The sequence below is a fragment of the Metarhizium robertsii genome (assembly GCF_000187425.2).
Source record: "Metarhizium robertsii ARSEF 23 chromosome Unknown MAA_Scf_1, whole genome shotgun sequence".
Lineage (NCBI taxonomy): Eukaryota > Fungi > Ascomycota > Sordariomycetes > Hypocreales > Clavicipitaceae > Metarhizium > Metarhizium robertsii.
Window position 1 is genome coordinate 711543 of NW_011942149.1, and position 27088 is coordinate 738630.

General features: G+C 52.8%; 8 protein-coding genes across 8 annotated transcripts; 4 read left to right on the forward strand and 4 right to left on the reverse strand.

Annotated features, from left to right (window-relative positions):
- Positions 1-371: 371 nt before the first annotated feature.
- Positions 372-1543, forward strand: MAA_07648 (uncharacterized protein; the record flags this gene model as incomplete). The annotated part of the gene is made up of 2 exons (XM_007825646.1): positions 372-565; positions 631-1543. 2 exons carry the CDS (start codon positions 372-374, stop codon positions 1541-1543), a joined length of 1107 nt encoding a protein of 368 aa, XP_007823837.1.
- Positions 1544-7225: 5682 nt separating this feature from the next.
- Positions 7226-10856, forward strand: MAA_07647 (dDENN domain protein; the record flags this gene model as incomplete). Its single annotated transcript, XM_007825645.1, has 2 exons — positions 7226-10343; positions 10405-10856. The coding sequence occupies 2 exons, from the start codon at positions 7226-7228 to the stop codon at positions 10854-10856; spliced, it is 3570 nt and encodes a 1189-aa protein (XP_007823836.1).
- Positions 10857-11575: 719 nt separating this feature from the next.
- Positions 11576-13695, reverse strand: MAA_10611 (uncharacterized protein; the record flags this gene model as incomplete). The annotated part of the gene is made up of 3 exons (XM_011412329.1): positions 11576-12207; positions 12260-13072; positions 13155-13695. 3 exons carry the CDS (start codon positions 13693-13695, stop codon positions 11576-11578), a joined length of 1986 nt encoding a protein of 661 aa, XP_011410631.1.
- Positions 13696-15067: 1372 nt separating this feature from the next.
- Positions 15068-16844, reverse strand: MAA_10612 (DUF726 domain protein; the record flags this gene model as incomplete). The annotated part of the gene is made up of 3 exons (XM_011412330.1): positions 15068-16386; positions 16437-16734; positions 16785-16844. The coding sequence occupies 3 exons, from the start codon at positions 16842-16844 to the stop codon at positions 15068-15070; spliced, it is 1677 nt and encodes a 558-aa protein (XP_011410632.1).
- A 1647-nt stretch (positions 16845-18491) lies between these two features.
- On the forward strand, positions 18492-19817 carry MAA_07646 (proteinrelated to glucan 1, 4-alpha-glucosidase; the record flags this gene model as incomplete). The annotated part of the gene is made up of 1 exon (XM_007825644.1): positions 18492-19817. The coding sequence occupies one exon, from the start codon at positions 18492-18494 to the stop codon at positions 19815-19817; it is 1326 nt and encodes a 441-aa protein (XP_007823835.1).
- Positions 19818-20166: 349 nt separating this feature from the next.
- MAA_07645 (anthranilate synthase component I-like protein) lies at positions 20167-21895 on the reverse strand (the record flags this gene model as incomplete). The annotated part of the gene is made up of 3 exons (XM_007825643.1): positions 20167-20306; positions 20389-21802; positions 21884-21895. 3 exons carry the CDS (start codon positions 21893-21895, stop codon positions 20167-20169), a joined length of 1566 nt encoding a protein of 521 aa, XP_007823834.1.
- An 805-nt stretch (positions 21896-22700) lies between these two features.
- Positions 22701-23531, reverse strand: MAA_07644 (uncharacterized protein; the record flags this gene model as incomplete). Its single annotated transcript, XM_007825642.1, has 2 exons — positions 22701-22945; positions 23045-23531. The coding sequence occupies 2 exons, from the start codon at positions 23529-23531 to the stop codon at positions 22701-22703; spliced, it is 732 nt and encodes a 243-aa protein (XP_007823833.1).
- A 1235-nt stretch (positions 23532-24766) lies between these two features.
- On the forward strand, positions 24767-26577 carry MAA_07643 (alternative sulfate transporter; the record flags this gene model as incomplete). The annotated part of the gene is made up of 6 exons (XM_007825641.2): positions 24767-24876; positions 24946-24995; positions 25052-25716; positions 25805-26001; positions 26061-26273; positions 26391-26577. The coding sequence occupies 6 exons, from the start codon at positions 24767-24769 to the stop codon at positions 26575-26577; spliced, it is 1422 nt and encodes a 473-aa protein (XP_007823832.2).
- Positions 26578-27088: the final 511 nt, after the last annotated feature.

The following is a 27088-nucleotide window of genomic DNA, read 5'->3' on the forward strand; positions in this document are numbered from 1 at the left end:
GAATTGCTGATCTGGCTACTAGTAGTTCTTTTTGACTGTGGCGTCGCGCTGGACAATTTGGGGCTTTTGAGAAGACGAAGACGTAGTGAATTGAAAAATGTGAGTGCAACGTGCTGGACTACATATTGACCGCCGTGTGGACAGATGTAGACGATGTAGACACGTACAACGTACAGGTGCGCTGCACGTGCATCAATTGCAGCGTCCCCAGCGAGGCGAGGCGAGGCGAGAAACCGTAGCAGCTATTTGAATAACAAGAGATTCATATATTCGTGTATAAAAAAGATGGGACTTTGTGAAATCATGGAACAATCGTACTGTTGTCAATTCCCGATTTTCATCATCACACGGTTTTGCCCAGCCATGCAAAAATGACGTCGCCAGCCCCCGATCTATCGATAAGCAGCGCGGCCCACCCTCAAGCTCAAGCTTCGCCAACTTGCTTCAACACCACAACGACCAACAGTCATCGCAGCAGACACCAATCGGGCACAATGAGCCACCAGCGATACCCATCCCACGACCCCGTCAAGGAGCCGCACTCCGTCTCCGTCAAAGTCCTCCGGTACGGCCCCTTCCCCTGTTTCATTCATCCCCGCCGGCGCAACCGCTAAAAAAAAACGCATCTAGACTGTCACGACCGGCCCTCGTACCGCAGTATCCGAGCTCCCCGCTCCCCGCTACAAAGGAGGCCTTCCTCCCGTCCAGCCTGTCCTACAAAACGCCGTCCACGAACCCGGCCCCCTTCCTGCTCAGCCCGATCCTCAACCTCCCCGTGTCCTTTGGGTCAGCGTACGTCGGCGAGACGTTTAGCTGCACGCTCTGCGCGAACAACGACCTCACGACGACCTCCTCGTCCTCGTCGTCGCCATCACCGTCGCCACCGCCGGCCAAGCACATCCGCGACGTGCGCATCGACGCCGAGATGAAGACGCCCGGCCCCGGCCCCGCGCACAGGCTGCCCCTGGCGAGCGGCGCGCCGGCGGACCTGGCCGCGGGCGAGACCCTGCAGAGGGTGGTGTCGTTTGACCTCAAGGAGGAGGGGAACCATGTGCTCGCCGTGACGGTGAGCTACTACGAGGCCAGCGAGACGAGCGGGCGCACGAGGACGTTCCGCAAGCTGTACCAGTTCATGTGCAAGGCCGGCCTGGTGGTGCGCACAAAGGTAGGGCTGCTGGGGGGCGGCAGCAGCAGCAGCAGCAGGAGCAGCAGGAAGAGGTGGGTGCTGGAGGCGCAGCTGGAGAATTGCAGCCAGGACGTGATGCAGCTGGAGGAGGTGGGCATGGAGGCGGAGCGAGGCCTGCGGTGCGAGGGGTGCAACTGGGCCGAGGGGGAGAGGCCGGTCCTGCACCCGGGCGAGGTGGAACAGGTGTGTTTTGTGGTGGTGGAGGAGGACGAGGAGGACGAGGACGAGGAAGAGAGCGGCGCGGATGGCGATGCGGATGGGAGGGTGGTTTTTGGTGTTTTGGGCATCGGCTGGAGGGGTGAGATGGGGAACAGGGGGTTTTTGTCGACAGGGAAGCTGGGAACGAGGGTTGGGTGATGGGAAACGACATGGCTGGGCTGGGATTATCGGTTTCAAGAGAACAGAAAAACAGGGGGGGGGAGAGCATTGGGTGTCAACGGAAGTTTTCGTCCATCATGGATTGAGTTTGGGTGCTCTGGAGCGATGGTGTTTTCGGCATGTGCTTGTGCCTGGCGATCCAGACCTGACGCAGGGGACGGCAAGGACAGGCTTTGTGATTGCTCCGGAGGGCATCAATTCCGCCGCGTCATCAGGTCCTTTGATTTAATGAAGCATGACGTTGAACACCTGGGAAGAGTGTTATAAAAAGAAACGCGGCCCGGCATCGAAACGGGCTCGACGGGCATGGTCACTCCTACAGCTACAGGCATCTCGTGATGTCGGCATCTTCCGACACGGGCTACGGCAAATCTAGAATATGCACTCTGCAGAAAAACCCCGAAATGTCAAGATTCGCGGGCCTTTAATTATAGACGCCCGCCCGTCTGTGCGGTTGTTTGGTGATGCCCGTGCAAACAAGGTACAGGTGCCAAGCTTTCATCACGATACATGTCACGAGCGGAGCTGCATACATATGGTATGTATGCACATGCACCCTACTTAAAACACGTCGGGGAAGAAGGGTCGAAAAGAAAAGAATAGACAGGGGTAGAAGAATAGTGAGAGGCGGATGAAAAAGAAACACCATCCGTCATCGATTATGCGCTCTCGCTGCGCTGTACATAGTACTACTACCCGGAGCCGGTATTTCGGCCTGAAGCCTGAACCGCAAAGAAGCAAATCTGAGCGCCGGTCAACCACAAAGTCAAAAGAGTTTGCTTTTTTTTCGTGTGTGTTCAACAGTCCCAGTCATGCCAGACATGCATCAGGCATACCTTGGCCTTGTGCCCAAAAGCAACTGAAGCAAGTGAGCAGAATAGGAAGCATGAAACCTGCCTCACATTGACCGGTTTCCTGGATGGGCCTGAAGCTTCTTCTTGTGCCACCCCTTTTGGTCACAACAGTGTCTGAGTCAAGAACTGGAATTGGGATCAGGCAGGCCAGGTTGGGAAATAGTTCATGATTGCAAGAGGTCTGGTTGGTTCGTATCACATGCGTGCCTTATCAACAAGGGGCACGGAGTATGCAGGGCAACCACAAGTCCCAGGTTGTAGGTCGTACCGAGTATATACTGCAACCTTGAGATACGTACATACTTAATATAGTTCCAACGTGGCATGGAATCGGTCGTCAGTGCAAGCTGAAAGTCGTCCGCGCGTTTGATGGCCACGGCCAGCTTGCTAACGTACGAATCGACCTAGAATTTGGGCAAGATGCCAAAACGGGTCTGTGTGAACGGTGAGTTGCAATCATGCCTCACCATCGCATGGCTCAGCTGTACTAGTTCCTGGTCGTCAATACTAGCAAGTTTAGCTCGGTTCGTGTCTCTCTTTCCACCGAAGCGTGCTATGACAAGCCAAGTGACGAGGAGGGAGGGAGGGCCTTAGCAAAGGCATTATATACCGTTTGATTCGTCCCGGCCATGTTTTTTTTTGTTTTAGTTTTTTGTCTCTTCCTCAGCTCCTGTCTTGGCCAGACGTCTCGGCTGGTAGCTGGAGACTTTCTCCAGAAAAGAGAGTGAGCTGGGACAGACGTGGCCACAAAAGCACCGGGAGAGAGTGACGACGTAGTATTTTGTTGGCCCAAGGCCACACTCGATAGGGTTCATGTACTCCGTACTCCGTACACATGCAGCAAATGCATCGGACGAATAATGACACCCATCGCTAATGGCTCATATTTGTCTTTGCAAGCGAATCTGTCGCGTCAGACGAGATCGCCAGGATGTTGTGCGATGCCAATAGTACCGGAAGTTAGTACCCCGGCTCGACCCCTTGCAGGTGGCGCCCCGTCGTTGTTTGGACTTCTGGTGGAAATGCAGGCCGGAAAACCTTGCAGTAGTGCCGGCGGTGGCACAAGGCTCAGCGAAAGGAACATTGAACAGAAGATGGGAGCTTCAATGTCTGGTAAGCTACTCCGTACTTTACTTAGTATGGAGTATGGATTAGCTCGCTCCTGCTTTGTTGGGCCTGCACATGTGAGTTGAATAGCCTGTTCTTGGGTCGTATTCTCGCCGTCGGGACCACATCAACCTGCCAGCCGTTTTTGCACTTTGTTGTCATTGTACGAGAAGATGAGGACGATGAGTTGATTTCGTTCTGCATGCCCCTGATCGCTGCAGCGCATGGCCCGCCCTGGAGCTCTGTCTGAAAGAACAAGATGCCCAACGGCAGGGAGGGGTACCAGACATGTCAAAATACGATGCGGGTAGTAGCAAGACCTTTTGTTCTACGGCATGCGCCTGTTTGTCCCCGTATGCATGTGAGCGAGCCGTACAATCAAATCGCAATGTTTACTCGGTACGGGACGGGAGCAGTCGAGGGTAGCAACGGATGGTCCCAGGATTTGAACCTTCCCCAACCAACATGGCCTTGTGAGTGTGTTGAAATGAGGGTGTAACGAGCCATTGGATAGTTTGCTGTTGTTCCTCAACAAGGTATTCCGCATTGAAGCGTGATTGTGAAATTCAGGCGCCCCTGTCGATTTGATCGCTTGGCTCTTATACGGAGTACGCAGTGCATCAATCATAAGCCGGGCAAATGGAGAACAAATGTGACGGTGCCTTTTCCCACAGGAGTCCTGTTTCAATAATAGTGTGCTATATGTTGCATCCCGTCATACTCCGTGCTCCGTACTCCATATTGGAGCATTCTTTCGGACACATGAGCGACGCGCGAGCGGCCAATGCATGGAAACCACCCTGGTGCAGACAGTCTCACAAGCCATGCTGCCTTGGACAAGATTATTTGCCGTCTCCCTACATGAGGTTTGTGATTGTGAAACTGGTCCATGAATGCGATATCGACTGAGAGACTCATGGAGCCGGATGTTTGTGGAGTGTTGCCGTACGGGGCGGTATCTTGTGAATTTTGATTCCCCAGCGTCAGTACGGAGTACGGAGTAGTAATTTGCCAATGACGTCTTGGCCAGGCCACGAGATGGGTGCATGGCACATTCTGGCTAGTACTATCAATGGAACCAAACATGGTCAAACACGGCCATGCGAGAGTGTACGGAGCATGTACGGAGTACGTACACGTACATACTGCCAGGCTTGAGACCAAGACCATCAACCAACCTCCCTCTCCACCCGAAGGCGCCACCAACAGGGGACCATCTCGACAAGGGTAGCTTGGCGTTGAGTGGCGGTGTCCCATGAATTTGCCCTTCTCCTCTTCGGACGAGCGAGTCGTTGGATGGCGGCGGTAGGACCGCAAAGGCCCTAGGCAGTGCGTATGATCTATGATACCTCTGTAATAGTTAGCCCATGCCAGCGCCGCGGCCGCGTAGGCCATCTGGCGTCTAGCTCTTTGGCTTTGGGTTGCTACCAGTGGCGAGTGGATTCTGTGGCTTCAAGGTTGGTCTGCATTGAAGGGGTCCCTCACCCTTTGCCCACTCTCTGCTTTCGGCTCTCGATGTGTAAAGGGCTGCGGCAAGGTGTCTGTCCGTCTTCCTGGCGAATCGACCAAACAGTCCCCCATGCGCCCCTCTTGGAACCACTTTAGATCCGTGTTGCGCTCTTGGTGGGATGCGGCGGTGGAGGGACGCCAGGAGTCGACGGGTTCCCAGTCGTCTTGGCGGAGCATTTTCGTGGGTTTCTGTCGAAGATGGTATTCTGGACTAACAGAGACGGTACGGCGCAGGAACCTTGGAAAGCGCACCATGGAGCTGGCTTCAGGGGTCAACTGGTCAGACATGGGGCAGAGACATGGGGCAGAGGCCAGTCGTGAGGACGTGCTACTAGTATTGACTAGTACCGGGTCGTCGTGGAGCTCCGTATTGTACGGAGTATGCACATAATGATATTGTGCCGAGTAGCATTATAATATCGATATGGGCCAGAGAGACTCGACGTTGTTCGAATGTGTCGCTGCTATTGGGCGGCCAACGCCTGTTCAGCTGCCTGGGTAACATTTCGAGCCTCGCAGTGTGAAACATCACGCAACGACGCCTGTATCGGAGCAAGACGAGCGACGAGGTGGCGATCGGCGCCTCGAATAGTCCGGGCCAAGTCCCCCCAGGGTCTGTCTCGGTTCATTTTAGGCATTGCAGGGTCTCTCTGTTGGGGCGGATGCGCCAGATCAACATGGATATTGGAGAGTCCGATCTTGGAGTCCATCAGAGCAGCACTCTGCTCTGCTGAGCATTGCGCAACCATGCCAGACGCCGTAGATTGTGATAGAGTTTGCCATGCTGCCGCCACGCCTGGCCATTCCGGTCGGTACCTCGAAAACGGTAAAGGGAAAAAGACCGGCTGTTGTCGTCGTTGTCGTCGTCGTCGTCGTTGTCGACTTCTCCTATCTTTCCAACTCGGGCCCAAGTTGCCTTCACCAGACCATCCTTTTCCATCATTCTGGCAGCGTGACGATGCGAGCTCTGCTGCTGTAACCTGTCGTCATTTTTCATTTTCCATCTTGCTGGTTTCTTGGTCCCCCCCCTTTTCTCGTATCGCTGCCGTGCTGCCGTCCTGTGTTGCGCCCGTGCGTTTGTGGTTTATGCCATCAGGGCAATTGCTGGAGCGGATTTGAGTTTGCTCGAAAATATACATGCGTACGTCGTCGACCATTGACTGTCAACAACTTACTTTTCCCCTCTACAGCGGGAGGCCAATTGTATTGAACGAGATCAGGTACCCGGTGATCGCGCTTAATACCATACTATATTATACTATAGTAGTGTATACTTCTCCGGTGGGCAAATATATTCCGCCACGGACTGTAGATCTCACCGACTGACGAACACGTGTCGGACAGGCATCAGCATCTCCTCGTCGGTTTGTCGAGGTGTGGGCTCTGTGTTTTTCCTCGCTCCGCTTTACGTCTGGTTTGCCTCTTTTCCACCGCCAAGTCCGTGAGCATTGCTTTGCGCTGTTTCAATCTTCGGCCCCGGCATCTGGACGATCGCAAAGAGGGTCCTTGGTTCTTTCGGTCCTCAAGTCTTTGGGCGGCCCCCCCTCCACCTGGGCCGAGACTAGACGACTCCATATTAGTATCCTGCTCTGTTCTCAAATACCATTTTGCTTCTCATCTTGCCCGGCCGTCGCCCATCACTCATCGCCCGCGTCATTTTGCCCCTTCGCGGTGCCACGCAACGCGGCGACTCACCAACCGGACCCATCGAGTGAATCTGTCCCGACGAGGATTGACCAAGAAATTTCGGAGGCACGCTTCACGGACTCTCTGAGCAATTGGGCTGCGGCTGGTACGTGCATTCCAGCGTTGGCTCCGCGCGTTTTGGTCTTTGCGTCTTTGGCCTCCACGCTTTTTTATTGCTTCTTGAATATTCGGCCATTCGAGCACACATTGGCCCCTCCCCTTACCCTTATCCTTGTCAGCCACCTCTTGTCCACAGGACCATGTCACTCTAACTCATGTTCCAGATTCATTATTTGCTCCAACGCCACGCGAACCAGGCCGGCAAACATTTCGCGAAGCTACACATTGTACCTAAGAAGAGAGTCTGAGCCTTCGGTTTATTGGCGGCACGTCCGCCCAGCAGCACAATTGTTTGTTGCAGAAAAGGGAAGGAAAAAAAAAAGGAGAAGAAAAAGTTGCCGTTGGTCTTTGCTCGACTACCGGGCAGAGTCGATATCTAGATGTCATGGAGAGCTCTTCAACCCCCCTGGCAGATTACTTCTGGATTGCTGGTGTAGAGTCAGTATCGTACGACGACCCTGCTGCCACCAACACCTTCACCAACAGTCTTCCGGTCGAGTCAACCATTGCAGAAGATGGAGAGCCTGACGACACTGCCACGAATGGGTACAAACCGACCACTGCCCGTCATTCGCGCCAAAATTCTGCCAGCCGCCTTTCCAAAATCTCAGTCGACGGGCGGTACTCGATAGCTAGCACCCTCGATGAGCTCGACGGCAACACTCGCAGTAACAGGAGCAGTGCTACCATAAAACCTGTCAAGCCCGCGGGTCTCAATGGGAATGGCGCCGCTACGAATGGAATTTCTCCCGATGTTCTGATTCAAGGCCCAACCCCAGGCCCTGGGCTTATGGGCATGCCCGACTTCGACTTCGACAAGGCGCTTTTTAAATTTGCCGCTGAGAGAGAAAACTTCCTCGAGGACCTCTCCTTTACTGCGGGAGCCAAGTTGCAATCACGTCCGCCAATGATAAACCCACGAGCCGAGAGGATTCGCGCCGATGAAGGTCTCCCAAGCGGCAGGATGAGCCCGCTGAGGAGTCTCAAAGGCAGTATTCGACGCAAGATCAGTTTTAGGGAGATGAATAGCGTGCGCAAGGGACCTACGGTTGTTAGACAAGGTGCTTCTAGCAGAGCTGGTAAGAGATTTCATCCTCCCACGCAACCGTTTGTGTTTTGTGTCTGGGATTTTGTCAAAACCCACGATTATGCTGCGGGTTCCCGGCTAACTCTTTTTTTCTCTCTTTCCCCAGCGTCGGTTCGCACCACAAAACGACTGAGCAACTACAACTCCGTAATCCCTCCGCCAGAGCCTCTGAATACCGATCCTGATATGCACCCATTGAAGCGGCGATTCGAACCCGTTTTATTAGATCGATACCCACCAAAGAACGCCAATGATGAGCTTGCCAAACGTGGAAAGTTCCCGGACTACGTACCCATGTTCGCCTTTCCCAATGATATCCAAATCGTATCCTCCGATGATCGACCCCGTTCCACGTGGCACGGCTTTACCATGACAGGAGAAGACAATGCCAAGCTGTATGGCATAACCGTTATTATATGGACGGCATTGACAGCAGAGAGAGCAGAGGAAGTGGAAAGAAGATGTGAGCAGTGGCGGCAGAACCACATGTCCAACGAGGAGAGAGAGCTGGCCGCGAGCTTGGGGGTTCGATTGGCGGGTGAACGATCACACCTCTCACAGCTTCTTTCAAAGCTCCCCACGATACCATCTGGATCGCCGGCCCGGGACAGGCTGGAAGATGAGATAAGCACAGTCGAGGAAAAGATTGCTCTCATGACGGATATGCTACGGCCGCTACGGCACGGTGCGGCTTCAAAAATCGAAGGGCTTACGGCGGGTGAGAGCGGTCTGTGGATTCCTCGAGCATACGGTGTTCTTGGTAGGGATGCGGCCTGCATGGGCTTCTGGAAAGAGTGGCTTAGGTCAATCGTCGTTCCCATGACTGATGGGGGTGTTCTCCGAGTGCCCCCCAGCTCCCCCAAAGTCGGACGTTGGCAGCCTCTGGAGCGCTACGTGGTCAACCTTTGTACAGAAGCCTTCAGTCCCTTGGGATCGAAAACGCAAGTGGAACTTGGTGTTAGAGAACTGCGGCTCTACGCACGAAAAGAGGGAGCCAACGAGCTCCCTGGTTCCCGGACCATTGACCTATATGCGTTGTTTCGATGTCTTTCTCTCGAAAATGTCGTTGCATTGTTTGAGTACGCCATGTCCGAATCTCGCATCATCTTCCTATCCTCCCACACGAGCATGTTGCATCTGGCCTGCCATGCTCTGGTGAACCTCCTTTACCCTCTCCAGTGGGCTAGCATCTTCATCCCCGTCCTTCCAGCTAGACTCATCTCCGCTCTCGAAGCCCCTTGCCCCTATATTGTCGGTGTTGAACGTCGGTATGAACGGATCGACCTGCCAGATGACGACTATGTTCTTGTTGACCTGGACAAGGACACGATTGATGCCACCTCGCAACCTCACCGCCTACCCAGGCAACATCGACGAAAGTTGATGTCTCTGCTGCAGGTTGCCGCTCCTCACACTCTTCGATACGGCGTCGCTACCGGACCTCCACCGTACGCTATTGAATCCTTCCCCTACGACTCCTTTTCTTCAGAGAATGGCTCAGTGTTCACATCCACGGCGGAACCAACAACCTTGGGCAAGTGGGTGTCACAGAATTCGTCAAGCTTTGCAGACCGAACACCTCCCGAAGACGTCCACCCGCCAGTATTCAATGCGTTTACCGTTTCGTCAGTCGACACCGGAAAGCTTGACCATCGACCCAGTACTAGCAAATCCTCCAAGACAAGCCCGCAGTCCTCCGTATCTCCTGCATCTGCCAATTTCCCCCCCATGCCGACTACTCCTATTTCTCGCAGCGATTCTGGCTTTGCCCTGACCGCTACACTGCGAGAGAAGAGGTCTGGGCACTTTGGAGAGGAAAAGGGCCGTCGAAGCTCATCTTTCGGATTGGATAAGTTCCAGCCCATGCACAAACCGAGCCTGCCGCTACTCAACGGTCATCAACCCAATGCCTCCATCTCAGGCTTCTCTGTTGTTTCGGAATCATCATTTGGAGGGGGGTACGCGCCGTCTGCCTACGCCCAGTCCACCCTCGCCGCTTCCACCATCATGCCCTGCATGCAAATCCAACCGGTGCGAAACACCGAGACAACTGTCTGGGTCGAGGGTCATTGCTTCAGTCTCAACACCAAAGATTCTTCCTCCACTTGCACTATTTGCGATGACAAGTCGGAGGGTGATGGCTTCTACGAATGCACCTCCTGCAAAACTGTAGCCCACGGCCGATGCTTGGGACAAGTGTCACTTGTCTGTCCGGAAGCCTTCCACCCGGATCGAGTAAGAGCGGCATTCGTACGATGCCTAGCCAGTTTGCTGTACACCTACCGCAAACACCTCGGCCGTCCAAACAAGCAGCAAAAGTCCAACGGGCAATTATACGCCTTTGACATGGATGGATTCATAAGGAGCCTGCCGTACGATCAACAAGAGTACGCCACCATGATGCGCGACACTCAAGGTAAATACACCCCTACTTTCTTCATTCACCACACAACAACATGGCCACTGACACACGCCAGCCTTCAACGAATTCATCCACAGCCGCGAAACCACCCCGGCAACCGACCCCTCCATACGGCTCTTCGACGAGATCCTCATGGCCAAGAAGGCCCGCGGCCGCCCGGGCCTCTCATCTGGCCTCTCACGACTTTCCACCATTCGCCAATCCCACGGCGCATCCGTGTCTGCGTTCGGCCTCGCTGCCGCGTCCCGCACATCCTCCAGCAAGGCGCCCGCCTACCTCACCAACACATCCGACCACATCTGGCGCACCGCCTCGGTCCCCTTGCCGAAGGGCAACTTCCCCGGCGAATACCGCTCCGTCATCACACGCATCCCGTCCTGCCTCGACAGGACGCTGATGCGCGAGCCCCGGGCTATCCAGGGCGTCCCGAGGATGGAGCAGCGCGGCACGAGGGCCTTTGTGCGGAAACAAGTTCCCAGCATGCTGGGCACTACGCCTCCATCATGAGCAATTTTTGCTCGAAACCTTTCTTTTTTTTTTTCCCCTCTTCTTTTGCACGTTTAGCTTGTGCGTGAGGCACTGTGCCATCCATTCATGCCACGACTCACGAGTGGGGGGGAAAACAAACAACATTGCAATGTGTACATTAATTTTACCCTTCCTGTACTGTACTTTATTTAAACATCGCCTGACGGAATACGCTAAAGGGACATATACAAAACAAGTGTTTTGATACCTGACCTAGAATTGACTGGACGGGTTTAAATGGCAAAAAAGGGACGAGGGTTTTTAGGCAAAAGGATTATATACACGCGTGGAGCTGGCATTGCATCGAGTCTGATTTACCGCCGTCTGTTTCGTTGACGTTTTGTACTTGGTTAATGTTGCGTCGTGGATGGATCATTATCAGCTGGTGATACTTTCGAGGTGAAGCCATGACGGGAGCGTGCTTGACTATTAGAGCATCAATCAAATCATCACTTCTTTTCTGGCCATGGGGTGGAACGTACATCTAGCCGCTTTCTGCAATATTTACTCTGATGTTTCTATGCTATACTACTCGTTGATGGAGAACATCTGCCATCTCTTCTAAAATATTGTCTCATTATGTACACCTCGTCGTGTATGTCATACGTCATCACAGTCTCTTGAAATCAAACCCATTGCCCTCTCGGCCGTCATCATTCTTTAGAAAAAACAATCCCAAACGCCAGTACAACTGGAATCTATCGCCGGTACCTGCCCCTGCGAGGCGGGTTGGGCGGATTCTGTGAAGTAGTCCTTGGTATACCGCGGGGTGGATTTTCCTTGTTCAAGACCTGCACATGAAAATCTTCCCAGCCAATACTCTGGAGTATATGATCAGTCAGAGATGAGTAACTCAAGTGTCCCTTGGGTAGCGCCTCTACACAGTGGTTTTCCACGCCATCGGCCCCCTGAATTTCCTGTAGACCAGCGATGCCAAATTGGAGGTTGCATGAACGGTACAAAAACCCAAGGATGTAATCGTTCTCGGAGTAAACGTTAACTAGTCGACCAGATACAACGCTCTTCATAGTCAGCCATACTCGACTCTCGGCCGGAAACGGTGCCCCAATCATAACGACAGAATCAACAACGCCAAACTGACGTCGCTCTGCCAACACCATTAGACAAGCATATATGGCTCGAGCTCCAAGACTATATCCGATCAAAGACACTGGCCTCTCGCCTTGAAACTTGTGCCGTATAAGAGCATCGGCAAGCATGGCGCCCGCTTTCTCCGCCCGAACCATGCCTACACTCCAGGCGTTGTCCACGATTTTGCTGATTCGTAAGAGCGGCTGCGGCCAGGCGGATGTCATTAGAGTTTTGAAAACTGCGACGCCGTCAGAAATAGCTATATTACTGCAGCTCGATTCATGACTTACTAGATTTGGATGCAATCTCCTTTTTAGCGCTTTCCCAAGCTGTACTCTTGATGACTGTCTCGAGCGCGCTTCCAAGATTCGTCAGAGCTGCATGTTCCCACTGGATGGCATATAGTTCTGATTGGCTATTGAGAAATTTCCAAGTTTCTGCAACATCTTTCGAGTCTGTCAAAAATCCGCTAAGGGCGACAAGAACATGAAGTCTGCGATGAGAAACTTCCAACATGGTGACGTCGTCGTAATTGTAAGGGTCCTTGCACAGTCGAACAAACGCAAAGTCTTGGATATCTCTGGCAAATGTAACCAACATCTTGCTAGGTAGTTTGGCGGGGTTGATCCCGAAAAGGGATCCCATCAGAACCGCATTTTCGGCCATGGTTCCCAATAAACTCGCTGCTGTGATTGTTGACAACCCCAAGCCACGCTGACGCGTACCAATGCGGACGTATTTCAATACGGCTGTGAGATTGACGGGACCTCCAAGCACCATTTTAAATTTTGGACTACCGGTTTCCTCATCAGGTTTGGCGGCATCTTCTAGTAATGCGTCGAGGGCCGCTCTCACCAACCCCTGAGCCACCTGAGCTTCTCCCGACTGATAGGTTTCAAAAGATAGATTGAGGGATGATGTAAGCTTGAGGAGAAGAAGCCTAGAATTTGCTTTGTAATCCTGTAGTGAGAGGAGGATTAATAGCGCAATATGTAGCAGGAGCTCGCGTCTGTCTGGGTGCAAGGACCACAAAGTGTTGGGAACAGGAGGGTGTCTTGCGGCTAACTTGGAGTCTTTATGACGTGTCGGGACACAATGCGGACCTTTACTTGTCAGTTCAATGTAGAAATGAAAAAAGGGAAGTACTCAGTTAAGCTTAGTGTGAGATATTATTAGACGCCGTACCTGTTGAGCCTCCTCGTCCACCACGACCGCCACGAGCAGCACGGTACACCCCACGGTCACTGCGTCCCCGACCATAAGGACCTGATGTTTCAGCAGTCATATCGTTGACATTTATTTCTGTAAACCTCTGCAAGACGCTCGATTTCCACTTTCTGAAGAACACGAGGGTTTCTTTCTTCAGTTCCCCGAGCGGTTGGAACCTTGCGCTCTCCTCCGTCTCAACGGCATGGTGAGTCTTGGTATGCGTCGTGGAGTACGTGTCTGGAATATTTCCACGGAAAGTTTTGCCCGTCAAAATATTCTCTTTGTTCTCGTCCTGATGGCGAAGAAGAGGGAGCGAAAGCCACTGTCCCTGCCCGTTATCTCCAAGGACTGGACGCACAGGAAGCGAGTCAAATGGGTTGCTCACATCCTTCTGCATGTTATCCGTAATAGTGTTGACAAGGGAGACGAATGCATTTTTCTCGGCAATGGAAATTATTCCAGTCAGGTCAGCTGGTCTGCGAGCCGGTTGATGCCCACTGCCGCGGCCACGTCCCATGATGAGTATGTCAGAGTTATGAAGCGACGATACCTGAAAAGCCTTAGAAGCGGCGAGAACAGCGCGGCTCTTATGTGTCGAGGGATTAGGAAAGGCAGCGAAATTCACAAACTTGACCGTGTTTCCAAGTTCCACAAACTATGGCCTGAGAAAGGGGAGTGAATAAAGAAAAAGTCACGGACAGGAGCCAAACAAAGACGTTTAGAAGGCAAAGACGAAACAGCCTGCTTCTATAAGTGGACTCAAGAAGGACTCAAAGATGGAAAAACATGCCATTTTGCCACAGGATCTCTTACCTTTTGTTCAGATTCGATTTAAAATGTGGAAGCTGAAAGGATGGCAACACCAGCAGTTGCAACAACTCCACAAGGAGAAGGAAGGAGCTGTCTGGTATTAACCTGCTACAGCGACTTAATAGTTGACAGCTGCCGCAGCTGCCGGCCAGCTGGCAGCTCTAACAGCAAGTGTCGGACCAATCATGAGCACATGGGAGAGTGTTGATGGAAGTCGATGGACTGGACTTTTGGACGTGGTGTCACGTCGACTAGGCCGAGGGAGCCATCGGCTGTGAAGAAGGAATCCTCACCTTCTTGAAGCTCCAGTAACGGTGGCATCTCGTCATTCAATAGCACACTCGAGAGAAAACCGATTGCTGACAGCTACAATGCTACTTGTGCACAGGATGCCTCCAGCCGTTCCGTGCGCCAATATATTCCTTTGAGACGCGGGACAAGGGGGTAGCTCGTCTTCTTGAACAACCTAGAAGGCGACTTGGCGGTAAACCTGTGTGCTTTGTGTTCATTGCACATACTTGTATTCATTCTTTTCGAAAATGTTGCCAATGTGATTAGATCTGTGCTCGTTATAGCAGACCAAGGCCTGTGAATAACACCCGAAATCTCCTGGATGACCACGTCTGTTTCAATGATCCCGGGCTAACTCGCTAATGAATAGCAAACAGTCAGCGATGATACCGCGACGGCCATGCCCTCCAAGTTGCAGTTTGACGACTCGCCATTATTCTTGTCCGCTACAAGTCGTACAGGGCCTCGCCGAACGGGAGTTGTTACGGTGACCCCGTTTGCGCCCAAGGTCACGCGTATACAATCACCGTTGTTTGCTGAGTACGAAGGAAGGCTTCAATGCCATCATGACACAACCGGCAGCCGGCATTGTTCCCCGTCGGCCCTACCGCTCCATCATCAGTCTTGCCTCTTCCTATTGTTCTACATGTCACCACCACCAGGATTGCTTCTTTCAATACGCAGCCAGTAGGCCAGGCCGTCCACTACCCGAGGAACACGTGGGCATGGCAAGCAGCTTGTGTTGGATCATGACAGTCGAGAATCACCACTTCAAAGTCAAATGGACATTATTCTCCCATTTCGTGGTATCTCAAATGCGCTGGCATAGCAAAGGACGGCAAAGAATGGCCACAATCTTGACAAACAGAATTGTCTGAACCATTCCAGTCCACACCGGACCCCAGGCCTTCCGCATCACCAGTGCTAACTTCAGAAGGCGCCTCATCATCGGATAGTGGCTCCAGTTTAAACGGACGAAGCACTTCATCCTGCCTCCTGAACATGACAGAAATGTCCCGCCCTGAGCCTTGTTTGTCATCTCCGGCGCCGACCACCATGTTTGCAACACATATATTAATCAACTGCAAGTTCCACTTGTGTCCTTTAGCGGTTTCAAGCCGTCGTAGAAGGGGTAGGAGAGCTTCCGCAACTAGTTTCTGCGCTAATGCGTCTATATCAGCCGATGCGTCAAAAACTAAGCCAGGCAAGGGGCCAGATCGGGATATTCGACTGAAATTTGGAGCAGAACTGCGGCCTTGTCTCGTCGGCCATGATCTGATTGCAAGCCTCAGGGTTTTTGGCCGAGCAATCCATCGTTGTGTCGCCGGCTTCTCTGCATTGTGTTCTAGAGCAAGGAGATCTATTCTCATTCGCCGGATGAGCGAACACGAAAGTTTGTGCAGTTCTTCCGTGATTCGGGTCATGGTCTCTAGTCCTTTGTATGTATCTTCAATGCTTATTTGTGACGGAATGTCGCCGGCCTCTTTGACTTGCGTTGGATCAATTCCATGCAAGAGACCCCATACCCTGACACCAACTCCCCTCTCGGCTCCGGGACCGGTGAGAAGAGTCTCTATGAACCCTGGGGATATTGATGGATGCAGACGGACATCTCGAGCGTAAACCGCCGAAGTAAATGAATGAGAGTCTGCGTCAACCTCTTCCCCAAGAACCTGAGACTCTAATTGCATAGAAGTCTTGAACCCCAGTCCTGGTATTTGCCTTGTCTTGTGACTGTCCATGAACGCAATAACGTCTTGTTCATTCAAGGCCATTAGCGTCGTCTGATTGCGGGGTTTGTTACGGCTTCCCACCAGTTTACTAAGGAGCTTGTTGGTTGATATCCCACAAGTTGACGTATACCCATAATCTTCCTCCATCTTTGTGCGTAGATGGTTTGCGAGATGAGAACCAAGCAAGAGTCTTAGGTAGGTTTTGTTTTCTAGAGGTGCCTCGTCCGGGACGGTGCCTTCAACACAGCCCGCAATGGCCGTAAAATTGCACTTGAATCCATCCTGAGGGTCTGTTTTGGATAGATGAAAGAAGGAATGTGATAAGCAACCTGTGTTGAGGCATTCAATATTGTAGTCGATGACATCGGTCACATCTGCATCACGTTAGAAGTAATGTCCAGAAAAAGCAACAATTGCCGCTTACCCATAAACACTTCGTCAAACCCCAGCCGCTCTACCCTATTATTCCATGAATGCGACCGAAGAAAGTTGAATAGAATTTTGCTCACATCACGAAATGGCGTCAAATCCTCCCCATCCACAAGCACCAGGTCTTTGCATATCTTCTTAGCTTCGGATATCAGCATCAACTTCTTCACACCAAGCCTCCGGGCATTGTAGTTGCAGGTGGCCAGAATATTTTTTTGCTTTACTCCCAGGGCTCGCGATTTGAGGGCTGGGTTCTTGTTCTCAAATACCTGGGCGTAGAAGCAGTCATAGTCCTGGGGGTGGTCAGTCACGGTGAAGGTGATGGACTCGGCGGGAGACAAACGAATTGGAGGATAATGCGGTCATGCTTCTGTCTGGGTACTCGCTTGGATTGCTGGTCCATGGGCCAAGGATTGCTTTCGTTTGATACTGTACGCACGTCATGCAATTCTCATGATGAGCATGTGTTGGTGGTTGAGATGCGCATTACGGCTCCCCGTGAACCGGCTGGCGTGAGCTAGCAGCCTAGTTGACAGCTGCGGACAGCTGCGCAGCTGACCAATGGTCGCGGTGCATGTGGGCGTGGGAAGGAGCCGCGAGTCTTTCTAAGTTCCAACCCTGCGATAGCGACTAAATGGTTCACAGCGTACAAAGAATCCTAAACGGCTTATCCCACGCAAGTATGGGCATTTTCAGCCATCTTTTTGACCACAAGCAGTAACTCCTCGGGCCCGAATCTGGCTCAGCTCGACCAAGCGCGACAACTCGACGAATGGAAGCATCGCACCACTCGCAAAGTACTACTACGACGGCCAAGCGCTGACAGACTAGACGCGCTCACCGCTACGCCGAGAACGCGGCAGGCTAACTATTCAATTAACGCTAACAATGTTCAAACCTGGAAAAGCCACTGCTAGGTCTGTCTTACGGACTCGGTCAGGATATGCTGCGTGGCGTCGTGGTCGGAGACAATAATTTGCTGCTGCTCAACTCTCAAATGTAGCCTCGCCGAGTCATTCCGTGCCAAAAAAAATCTGATCAAACAGTCCAAAACAGATCCATATTAGCGTGTGACAGCATAACATAGCCCGCTGGAGCTCTTGATGTCCTTTTTTTTTTCTTTGCAGAATCGAGAGGTCATCCGGACGCTCGAGAAGGCGATGGTATCACGACGCGGCAAGGGATGCAAAACAAGCGCCGCGAATAATGCATAGTCTGACGCGGACGACGACGACTTTGGCTGCACAGATGTTTTGAGACGGGTGCTTGTCGGTGAATGTTGAACAGACTCGACTTCCCCGAAGGATCCAGCAGGACTATTGACGTCTTTGACCCTTTGTGCCGTGCATATGCCATGAATATGTCGTCTGCATCTTATCAACGCCACCAATTACTCGACCCAATGGGTTGCTACCCCGCCTGCAGCTTGGGCAAGCCGACGTGATATTGGGACGACTTACTCCGTATGCATGAGATAAACGCCCGCAGGTGGAAACACGCAACCTGGGGGACCTGGATGATTGGAGGCATGGCGAGGTCCATCCCACGCATCTGCAAGGGTCGGCGCTTACACGCTGTACCAGTCACCTGGGGTTGACGACAACCAACCATGACAAACTCTGTCTGTTTGGGATGGTGCTCAACGACGAGGGGGGCACGAGGGGGGCATAATCAGCAGCCGTCTGCTTCCTTCGATGCTATTTATCGCGTCTAGCCTTGATGCGAGTCGAGTGCGGCGCTTGCTGGGACAGCCCGGGCCCGAAAAGTGACCTGTCCCATGCTCGACATCGTATATAGCCAACTCACGCCGGGTTCTGGCCGCGTTGGCTCTCTGTTCATGTCTGAATCTGCTTTGACCACATGAATCTCCTCCATCATACCCCCTTGATGGGAGGCTGCCCTGCTGCGTCGTGCGGTGATTTATAGCCTATAGGCATCAGCAAACCGTATTGGGCCCAGCCCAACACTGCAGCCACATCGGATCTTTTCTTCGGCCATCGTCGTTGGCGAGACTCCCGCGGCTTGCCCTTCAACACGGACCACGTCCACCATGACTTCACAGCAACCTCCAAGCGCGTCCAGGAGACCCCGACTGTCTCTTCAAATCAAGACCACAGTATGCAGCCCTCCATCAAAAGGTCTGAGGGGCATTCCCTTGAATCCAAGTGACCCTACAACATTCAACACCATGTCCAACATCTACGTCACGGCCATTGAACGATCGTCAGCCATTCAGTCTGAGCCTGTCACCGCCATCAAAACCCTTCAAAACTTTAGTCTTCAATCTCCAATCGAAAGGAGCGGCCTGAAATCACGGGTCGCGACGTCCTTCGTGCCAACCTATCCTGAGACACCATTGACAGCACAACCCGTCTCCCCCCAGCAAATGGATTTTGTGTACCCAAGCACAATGACCGCCACGCCTCCTCTGTCCGCAGGCCCAGTCGACAACTCGTCCAAAGTATTCACATTTCCGCCATCAGCAGACAGCTCCAGGACGAACCAGCCACCTGAACCACCCGCCGACGATCGTATACCACGGCGTCGCCGGACACCACACTCACTCCCCGGGATCACCAGCCAGCTGCCATACACTCACCCCCGAAGTCTGCACAGCATTCTCCGAAACTCGCCTCTCCCTCCCAGGACGGCAATCCCGCCCCCATCCCCCCGGCGCCAATCCCTTCGCCTCCAAGAAAAGGCCGCCAAAAAGGTCGAATACGACAGCCCTCTGGAGGAAGAAATCACCACCTCCAAGTACGTCCGGTCGCACATAGACCTCCTATCCGAAGATGCCTCCCCCATGTCCCCGGCCTACACGCACGCCTCGTCCCCCGGCATTACGGCCGGAGAAATCACCAGGCTCCCCGACGTGGCGCTCGCCTTCACCGCCAACGAAATCCAAGACGGCGGCCAAACACCCGGCCCCGTTGAAGAAATGGGACGCCGAATGGCAGGACTCGCCGCATCCCCCGTCAGGCGGAAGCGTGAAAAGAAGCGCCGCTGGGTATGGACAATCGGCCAGGACGACGAGGACGACAACATGGGCGGCGCCGTAGCTGCTTCGCGCGCTGAATCCGCACATAAAAAGGCCAGGGCGGATGATGACGTGCCCCAGCTTACGTACGAGGAACTGCCTACCCCCAGCATTGAGAGCATCAGCTCGGTGGCCGGTTCGGACGCAGACGTCTCGGATACATGTAGTGTTGTGTCGGCGGACCACACTGCACGGCGCTGCCTCTCCGTGCCGTCTGACACCGAGGTAGAGGCCAAAACTCCTACCGCGCCGACGGGCGGGCAGAAGAAGAGGGATACGCCGATCCCCGAGTTGGCTGACAATGGCGATGGTTCCACTCTTTCCGTACTTGCGAATTGAGCCTTGAATAGGTCTTTGTGTTTTTTGTTTTTTTTTTTTGGGAGGTGTTATATGCATGGATGGCAATGGCTGCATTACTCATGAGTTTATGAAGGGGCTGCATAGGTATCATAGCGGGCTAGTTGTTTGGGTTTACATAGCCTTTTTTTTAAATCACAAGATTCCTCACGACCTTTTCATCTCGCTGCGTTTTTGAGCCATTGTGCGAAATCCATGACTTGACCTGCACTAGATGTCCACGGCTGGTGTGCCATCTATTTTTATAGTAGACAGTACCCAATCCGAGAATCATCATCTTCCAGATCTATCTGTTTATAAATATACGTACATCTTATGCACGGAATATAGTCTATTTGGTACTTTTAGCAGCTTGCTGCTGGTCGTAATACAGCTCCTCCGCCGACTTGATGCACTGCATATTGGCGCCGAGTTTGTTGATTGTCTCCATCCATTCGTCGTATTCATCCGAATCGAATACGATGCCGCCGCCTGACAACAGTTAGTCTTGGGTATTGCATGGAAAAGGAGACGGACAGTCCAGAAAATGATGTTGGGGGGAGAGGGCACGTACCAGCTTGGAGATAGGCCACGCCGTCCTTGACCATCATTGTTCTCAACGCAATGCAGGTATCCATTGCGCCCTCTACCGTGTTTCCGTTCTCGTCCTCGCTTCCGTATCCAAAGTAGCCCACCGCACCGGCGTAGACGCCTCGCTTCTCCTTCTCCAACTCAGCAATGAGTTCCATGGCGCGGACTTTGGGCGCGCCAGAGACGGTGCCTGCCGGGAAGACTGATCTAAACGCATCGAATCGCGTCTTGTCGGGTCTGAGGACGCCGGAAACCTGTGACACCAGGTGCTGGACGTGGCTGAACTTTTCGACCACCATGAGCCGGTCGACGCGGACCGTGAACGGGTCTCCGACGCGGTTGATGTCGTTGCGGGCAAGGTCGACCAGCATGACATGTTCGGCGCGGTCCTTGAGCGAGCTGCTCAGTTCGTCTGCCAGGCGCTGGTCCTCCTCGGGTGTCTTGCCGCGCTTGACGGTGCCGGCAATGGGGTGTGTGATGATCCTACCGGCCTCGCTCTTGACCAGGAGCTCGGGGGAGGCGCCGACGATCTGAAAGTCCTTGCAGTTGACGTAGAACAGGTACGGCGACGGGTTGACGGTCCGCAGGTGTCTGTAAATGTTGAAGGGGTGGAGGCTGGTAGGTCGGGCGAATCGCTGTGACGGCACGCACTGGAAGATGTCGCCCTTGACAATGTGCTCCTTTAGTTTGGTGACGTGTGCTTCGTAGCCCTTTTGGCCAATGTTGGAAGTGGCCTCCTGCCCCAGCTCTATGGGGCCTTGTTCGGGAAGCTCGATTTCGGGAGAGTTGAGCACATCGACTATGCCGTCAATGGTGCGTTTGGCCGTTTCATAGGCAGCCTCTAGGCCAGTCTTGCCATCCTCCGGCACCGCAACGTAGCTAATGACCTTGATGATGCCGTAGAATCTATCAAACGCCACAATGGTATCAAAGAGCATAAACAGCGACTCGGGAATCTTGAGCACATCCTTCATGGGCCGTGCAGTCTTGGGCTCAAAGTACCGGACGCAGTCGTAGCCAACGTACCCAATGGCACCGCCAGTCAATGGCGGCAGCTGCAGACCCGGCACGTGGGCGACCACATGTTCGGCCAGTTCCTTCTCCAAAGCAGGCAGAGGGTCCGTTTCAGGCCCGTATCCGGGTCCGGTGGTGAGGATCCTGCGCGGGCCGGCGCCGACAAAGCTATACCGGCCTACTTGCTCTGTGGCGGCAGACTCGAATAGGAATGAGTGCTCGGACGAGGAGTGGGCTGAGATCTTGAGATATGCGGCAGACGGCGTGATGAGATCGGAGGAAATCTGGCGGTATATAGGGACGAGAGTCGGCTTCTTGCCAGGGCCAGCATGAGGCCTCTCGACGATGGACCGGACGGTGTCGAGCGTTGGGACGATGGCCCGCTGTTTGGGCAATTGAGTCAGCAACGAGTCCAATTCGTGATTTCTGTTGGCGGTACGTGGATGCTTGCATGATGCACTTACTGAGCCCGCCATGGTGAACTGCTGCTTCGTGCTGGAAGACGAAATGTTCAAATGCGTAGTGACTCACGATGCGGTCTTGAAGATGGCGGTGCGGCGTCGATCCCGCATCAACAAATCGCAATTCGCTAGTCCAACGCTACCGTTTTGTAGGAAAGTGACAGGCCCCGACTGCGGGGCAAAAAGAGAGACAGGTGAGGGGCCCACTGCCTCTATCGACCAGGTGCGTCTGGTCTCTTTCTTTCATCATCCTGCGACTTCGGCCAATGACCAGTCAGATCCGAGAAATATCACGTGGACCGCCAGCGAAGGGCAGTGTTGGAATCCTCAGGTCTTTTCAGAGAGAATACCAGGACAATTATGAGAGAAGCGGTACCCGAACATCTGGATGACTCTCCAGCTGACTGCGGGCATTCACCCAGCATGAGTGACGGTTACGGAGTCATGACTTTGCGTCTGTGGTCTTTGGTCACAGGGACGGGCCATGGTGCTGGATGAGACAGCGGGACAAGTTGGTTCATGGAGATATTGACTGCATTGGGAGTTGGATACATACTATCTACTAACGAGGCCGTATTTACAATCAAGTTCAAAGACCCTAGTTCAAAGACCCTTTGTCTACTTAGTAGTTGGCGGTACTAAGGCAAAGCTTGGACCAGTCGATTGCGCTTCCTTGCTCTGTGCAACCAACCACTTAAGACAATGCCCCTTTCTAATTGCAATTGCAGATTGCTGAGTAAATACATACATGTACTTGCATTAAAACCCATGCCACCGCCATTCCAGCAATATTCTTGTATGCAGGTCCCGTCCAAGCAACCTAGCTCTCCACTCCCAGAGCCTTGACACCCACGATGCGTCCCTCTTCCCTCGACACAACCCAGTACTCTGTCCTGATCTTATCCCTCACCACGCTATAGACCCTCACGTCATTGCCTTTGGTTGCCTCTCTGACGGCCTCGATCAACTTGGTGTACTGGCCTTGCGAGTCCCAATCGACCGGGTCCATAATGCTAACGTCGGCCTTGTCGGCGTCCCAGTGCTTAATGAGCTTGGCGAATTCGGCTGAAGCGAGCATTAGTACATGAATACTTTTCCAGCACCGAAATAATCAACAACTAAGCGAGTGAGGCAAGGGAAGGAGAAGGGACAAGCCGAACGTACTTTCATCGGGCAATCCATCGCCACTCCACTTCAGGGACACTTCCTCAAATGGCTCATCCGCATCAGTCACATACACCGCGTCCTGGCACGCATCTCTGATAACCCTGGGAGCTTGAGATCCTTCTTCCACAGCTTTGAAGGCGGCGTTGCTCTGCTCCTTCTGCTTCGCCGCAAGCGCTTTCCCGTCGTCAAGGTCCCGGTTCGCTTTGTCGAGAAATGCCATATAATCTTCGTCGTTGGCCATGTTAGCGCTGCCAGGATCGACGCTGGCTATTTCGGGAAACGAGGCAGCTCGTGGGCGTGGGAAAGCCCCAAGAGGCGAAGGGAGAGGGCTTGTGATCAAGTTGAAAGTCCTGAGCTTGACGGAGACCTTGGACGACGTCGGTCCAAGCTTGGCGAAACTTCGGAATGGTATCGCCAATGGTGAGGAAGGCAGGCGGAAATAGTACAGGCAAGCAGTTTTAAGCGGCGGCGGCGGTTTATACATTCATGCGCGTGGAAGAGGGAAACACAGAGGCCAAGATCATCGTGTATCTGCTATTTGAGTTTCATGGTCGACCTCGTTTTCGGCGTCAAACCAGAGAAGTGGGGGTGACGTCAGAAACTGGCAACCGTAAGGCAATTCCGGCCAGCAATACCCACTCGACCGTACCTGCCTTCGGATGAGGATTAGCATATCGTCACAGCCTGTGTGCGGCGGGAAGTCTGGACAATTTCAATCTTCCAATGTATCATCCGTCATGGGTTGGTACGACATGACGTCGCTGATTCTACGGGCATCTCCGTCTCGTTTCTGCGTGTTTCTGTGTAGCCCTCCTTTGACACAATCTCCAGCGTGCTAGTGCGACGTGCCCACGCCCACGCCCACGCCCACGTCCTGCACCGAGTTGGCCTTGAACTTCGTCAAGACGAGCTCTTCAAACACAAAGTGGAAAGGTTGTTTAAGGTTGAGTGTTTTAGGAACATAGGTTATTGTAATTACATTTGGAGCTGTTCACGAACAGACTCCAAGTGGGAAAACGCAATGGTGCAAAACGCTCCTCACTTGCGGTTCGTCGACATGCATGTCGCGATAGTCCGGGAGCCACTCCGGCCAGTAACGCATCGCATAAGGCAGATGACGACGATATCATAATATTCCGGTCTCGGCCCCAATCACCCATGCCTCCGTCAAGCCATGTCCGCCCTACTCGCGAGGATATCAGCATGTGAGTCGCCGACGCTCTTCATCCCACAATATAAACTACACGCCAAAAGGGCATCGTCCCGTTTCCGCAGCGCAAATCTACCGGCTTACCTAGCATGATGCTAAAAACGCGCCAATGGTGCAAAGGGTTGGCAAAATGGCGACATGCTCAATTCGCCCACGTTGCCAAGACGAATTTCATGCCATTTGGGCATTTAAGCAGTACGCCAAGCTTTTGGGGGCCCTGGGGACGAAACAGCCACTTTGTACTATTGGCGCACTTCTCTGTTTTGCGGGAAATTTCATAGGAACGGCTGCTGTGCCTAGGATTTGTTTTTTTAAAACAAGGGAAAGAGGAAAGGCTTGATAGTTCTGAAAAGGACATCTTGGCGATGGTGGACGACAAGTTTAAAAAGCGAGGGCTGCCTCCCGAATGTGAGGACTTGCTTACTGGTAGAGTTTTGATACTGCAATCCTGTTGGTGTTGATCATTCCTTATTTTGAGTTTTTCAACAGAAAAATAATTATCGAGAACAATGTCGACTGAGAAACATGTCGACTCGGACGTTCAGGTGCAGGAGGATGGGGATGAGAGGCTGCCCGAGGTGAACTGGACGGCTGATGAGGAGACGAAAGCAAAGAGAAAGTAGGTATTACCCCGTGTCAAACATGGACGGCTTGATGGCTTCTTTGCTGACATGGTATTCTTACACAGGCTAGATTTCATCATTATGCCAATCCTCACACTCGGCTTCTTCTGTCTGCGTAAGTTCATCTGTCGCACCACCAGTAACAAGCACAATCGATTCTAACCAGCCCAGAACTCGACCGTGGCAACATGGCCAATGCTATCACAGACAACTTCATGGCCGACGTCGGCATAGACCAGGACCAATTCAACGTCGGGCAGCAAATGCTTTCCCTCGGCATCGTTCTCACCGAGATCCCCTCCAACATGATCCTCTACCGTGTCGGTCCGGGCAAATGGCTCACGCTACAACTCTTCCTTTTCGGGATCGTGAGCACATTCCAAGCCTTTCAGCGCGGATACGGGGCCTTCATCGCCACGCGCTTCCTCCTGGGAATTACAGAGTCGGGTTTTATCCCCGGTGGTCTATGGACACTGTCCACGTGGTATACCCGTGATGAGACTGCCAAGCGAGTCATGGTTTTCTATTTCGGAAACCAGATTGGCCAGGCGTCTGCAAAGCTGCTTGCCTATGGAATTCTGCATATGAGAGGTGTGGGCGGACAGCCGGGTTGGTTCTGGCTCTTCGCACTCATGGGAGCCTTCACGATCCTCGGTGGGTTTGTCTATGGACTTTTCTTGCCTGACTCGTTCCAACGCCCCCGAAGTACATTTTTGCCGCAGGTCACCTGGTTTACAGAACGCGAGTTGTATATTTTGCAGACAAGGGTGTTGAGAGATGACCCGATGAAGGGCAAGAAGAAGAGGAAAATCGGGCTCGATGCTTTTAAGAGAACTGTAAGTTCGTCTATTGTCGTCTTTTTAAACCCATGGGTGTTGTTGTTTGTTGAAAGAAAAGAGAAAAGCTAATGACGTGTTCGTCCAGTTCATTGACTGGCGTGTCTGGGTGCACTTCCTCATCACACTCTGCAATAACGGTCCTCAGCGTGCCTTTGACACGTACGCTCCGTCTATTGTCACCAGCTTCGGGTTCGGCCGTCTCGTCAGCAATGCGTTGGCCGCCGTTGGTCTTTTCTTACAAGTGCCAGTGTCCTTTGCGTTTAGCTGGATCTCGGACCGCTTGTTAGTTCCATCCCCGGCATCCTACAGCGCCGCATTATTTACTGACGGACGGTAAATAGCAACCTTAGGGGTGAAACCGTTGTCGTGGGTATGTTTTGTCACCTGCTCGGATACATATTCAACCGAATCTTCACGCGGGTACAGCTTCGAGGCGTGCGCTACTTTGGCGTGGTCTGGACGCAGACGTTTGGAACGTTTTCGCACCCGCTGAATATCGCGTGGTTGTCGCTTACTTGTAAGGATTCGGAGCAGAGAGCATTAGCTATGGCAGGGTGAGACCAATTCCTTTTCCGCTTTTGCCTTGCTATTGTTGTATTTGTATTTCGTTGGCCTTGTTCGGCTGTACTGGAGCTTTGGGAGTTATCGGCTAACCAATTGCCTTGGGATAGCGTCATCATGAACGCCAACATAGCAGGTATTTACGGCGCCCAGATCTTTCGCTCAGACGATAAGCCGCTTTATCAACGAGGCTTCACCGTCGCGATTGCGGTGCTGTCTGTTGGTCTCGTGCTTGCAGTTTCACGGTGGGCTGATGATTTCTTACACCGCCGGCGCAAGGTTCGCGCGCTGGAATAAGAAGGCGGTCCGACGTATTTGAAACCGCGAAGGATGATTCATGTTTTGCGTTGGTCATACTTAATAGACACTGCGGGCGTGGCCAAAAATATGAATCCATTTGTGTCTTGGCCGCATTCTACGGCTTTTCAGCTAGTGTTCCTTTTCATCTAAATGGCCTTGCCGTATTCGTGGTCATGTGCCAACAAGCCATCCGCTGTTTTTTTCCTTGATTCCCGGTGTGTGTTTATTTGTGTTGGTTTCAGTTGGGTCATCTGGCTCTTCCGGTGGAGGGCCTTGCCATTGTTTCTTGTTGGCTGTGACCGAGCAACGAAATTACAGGCATCAAACCTTTCGCTTAGGAAATAGCGAATGCAGATTTTTCCATCACTTGTCTCACAACGGCAACGTCAAATCCATTCAAACGGCGATTGTTCGTGGCGAGGCACCTTGGCGCTATGCCGACAGTCAACGACAGCTATGTAGTATAACTACCTAGATGCTCGAGTGGAGAGCCGGCAGGACGATAGAC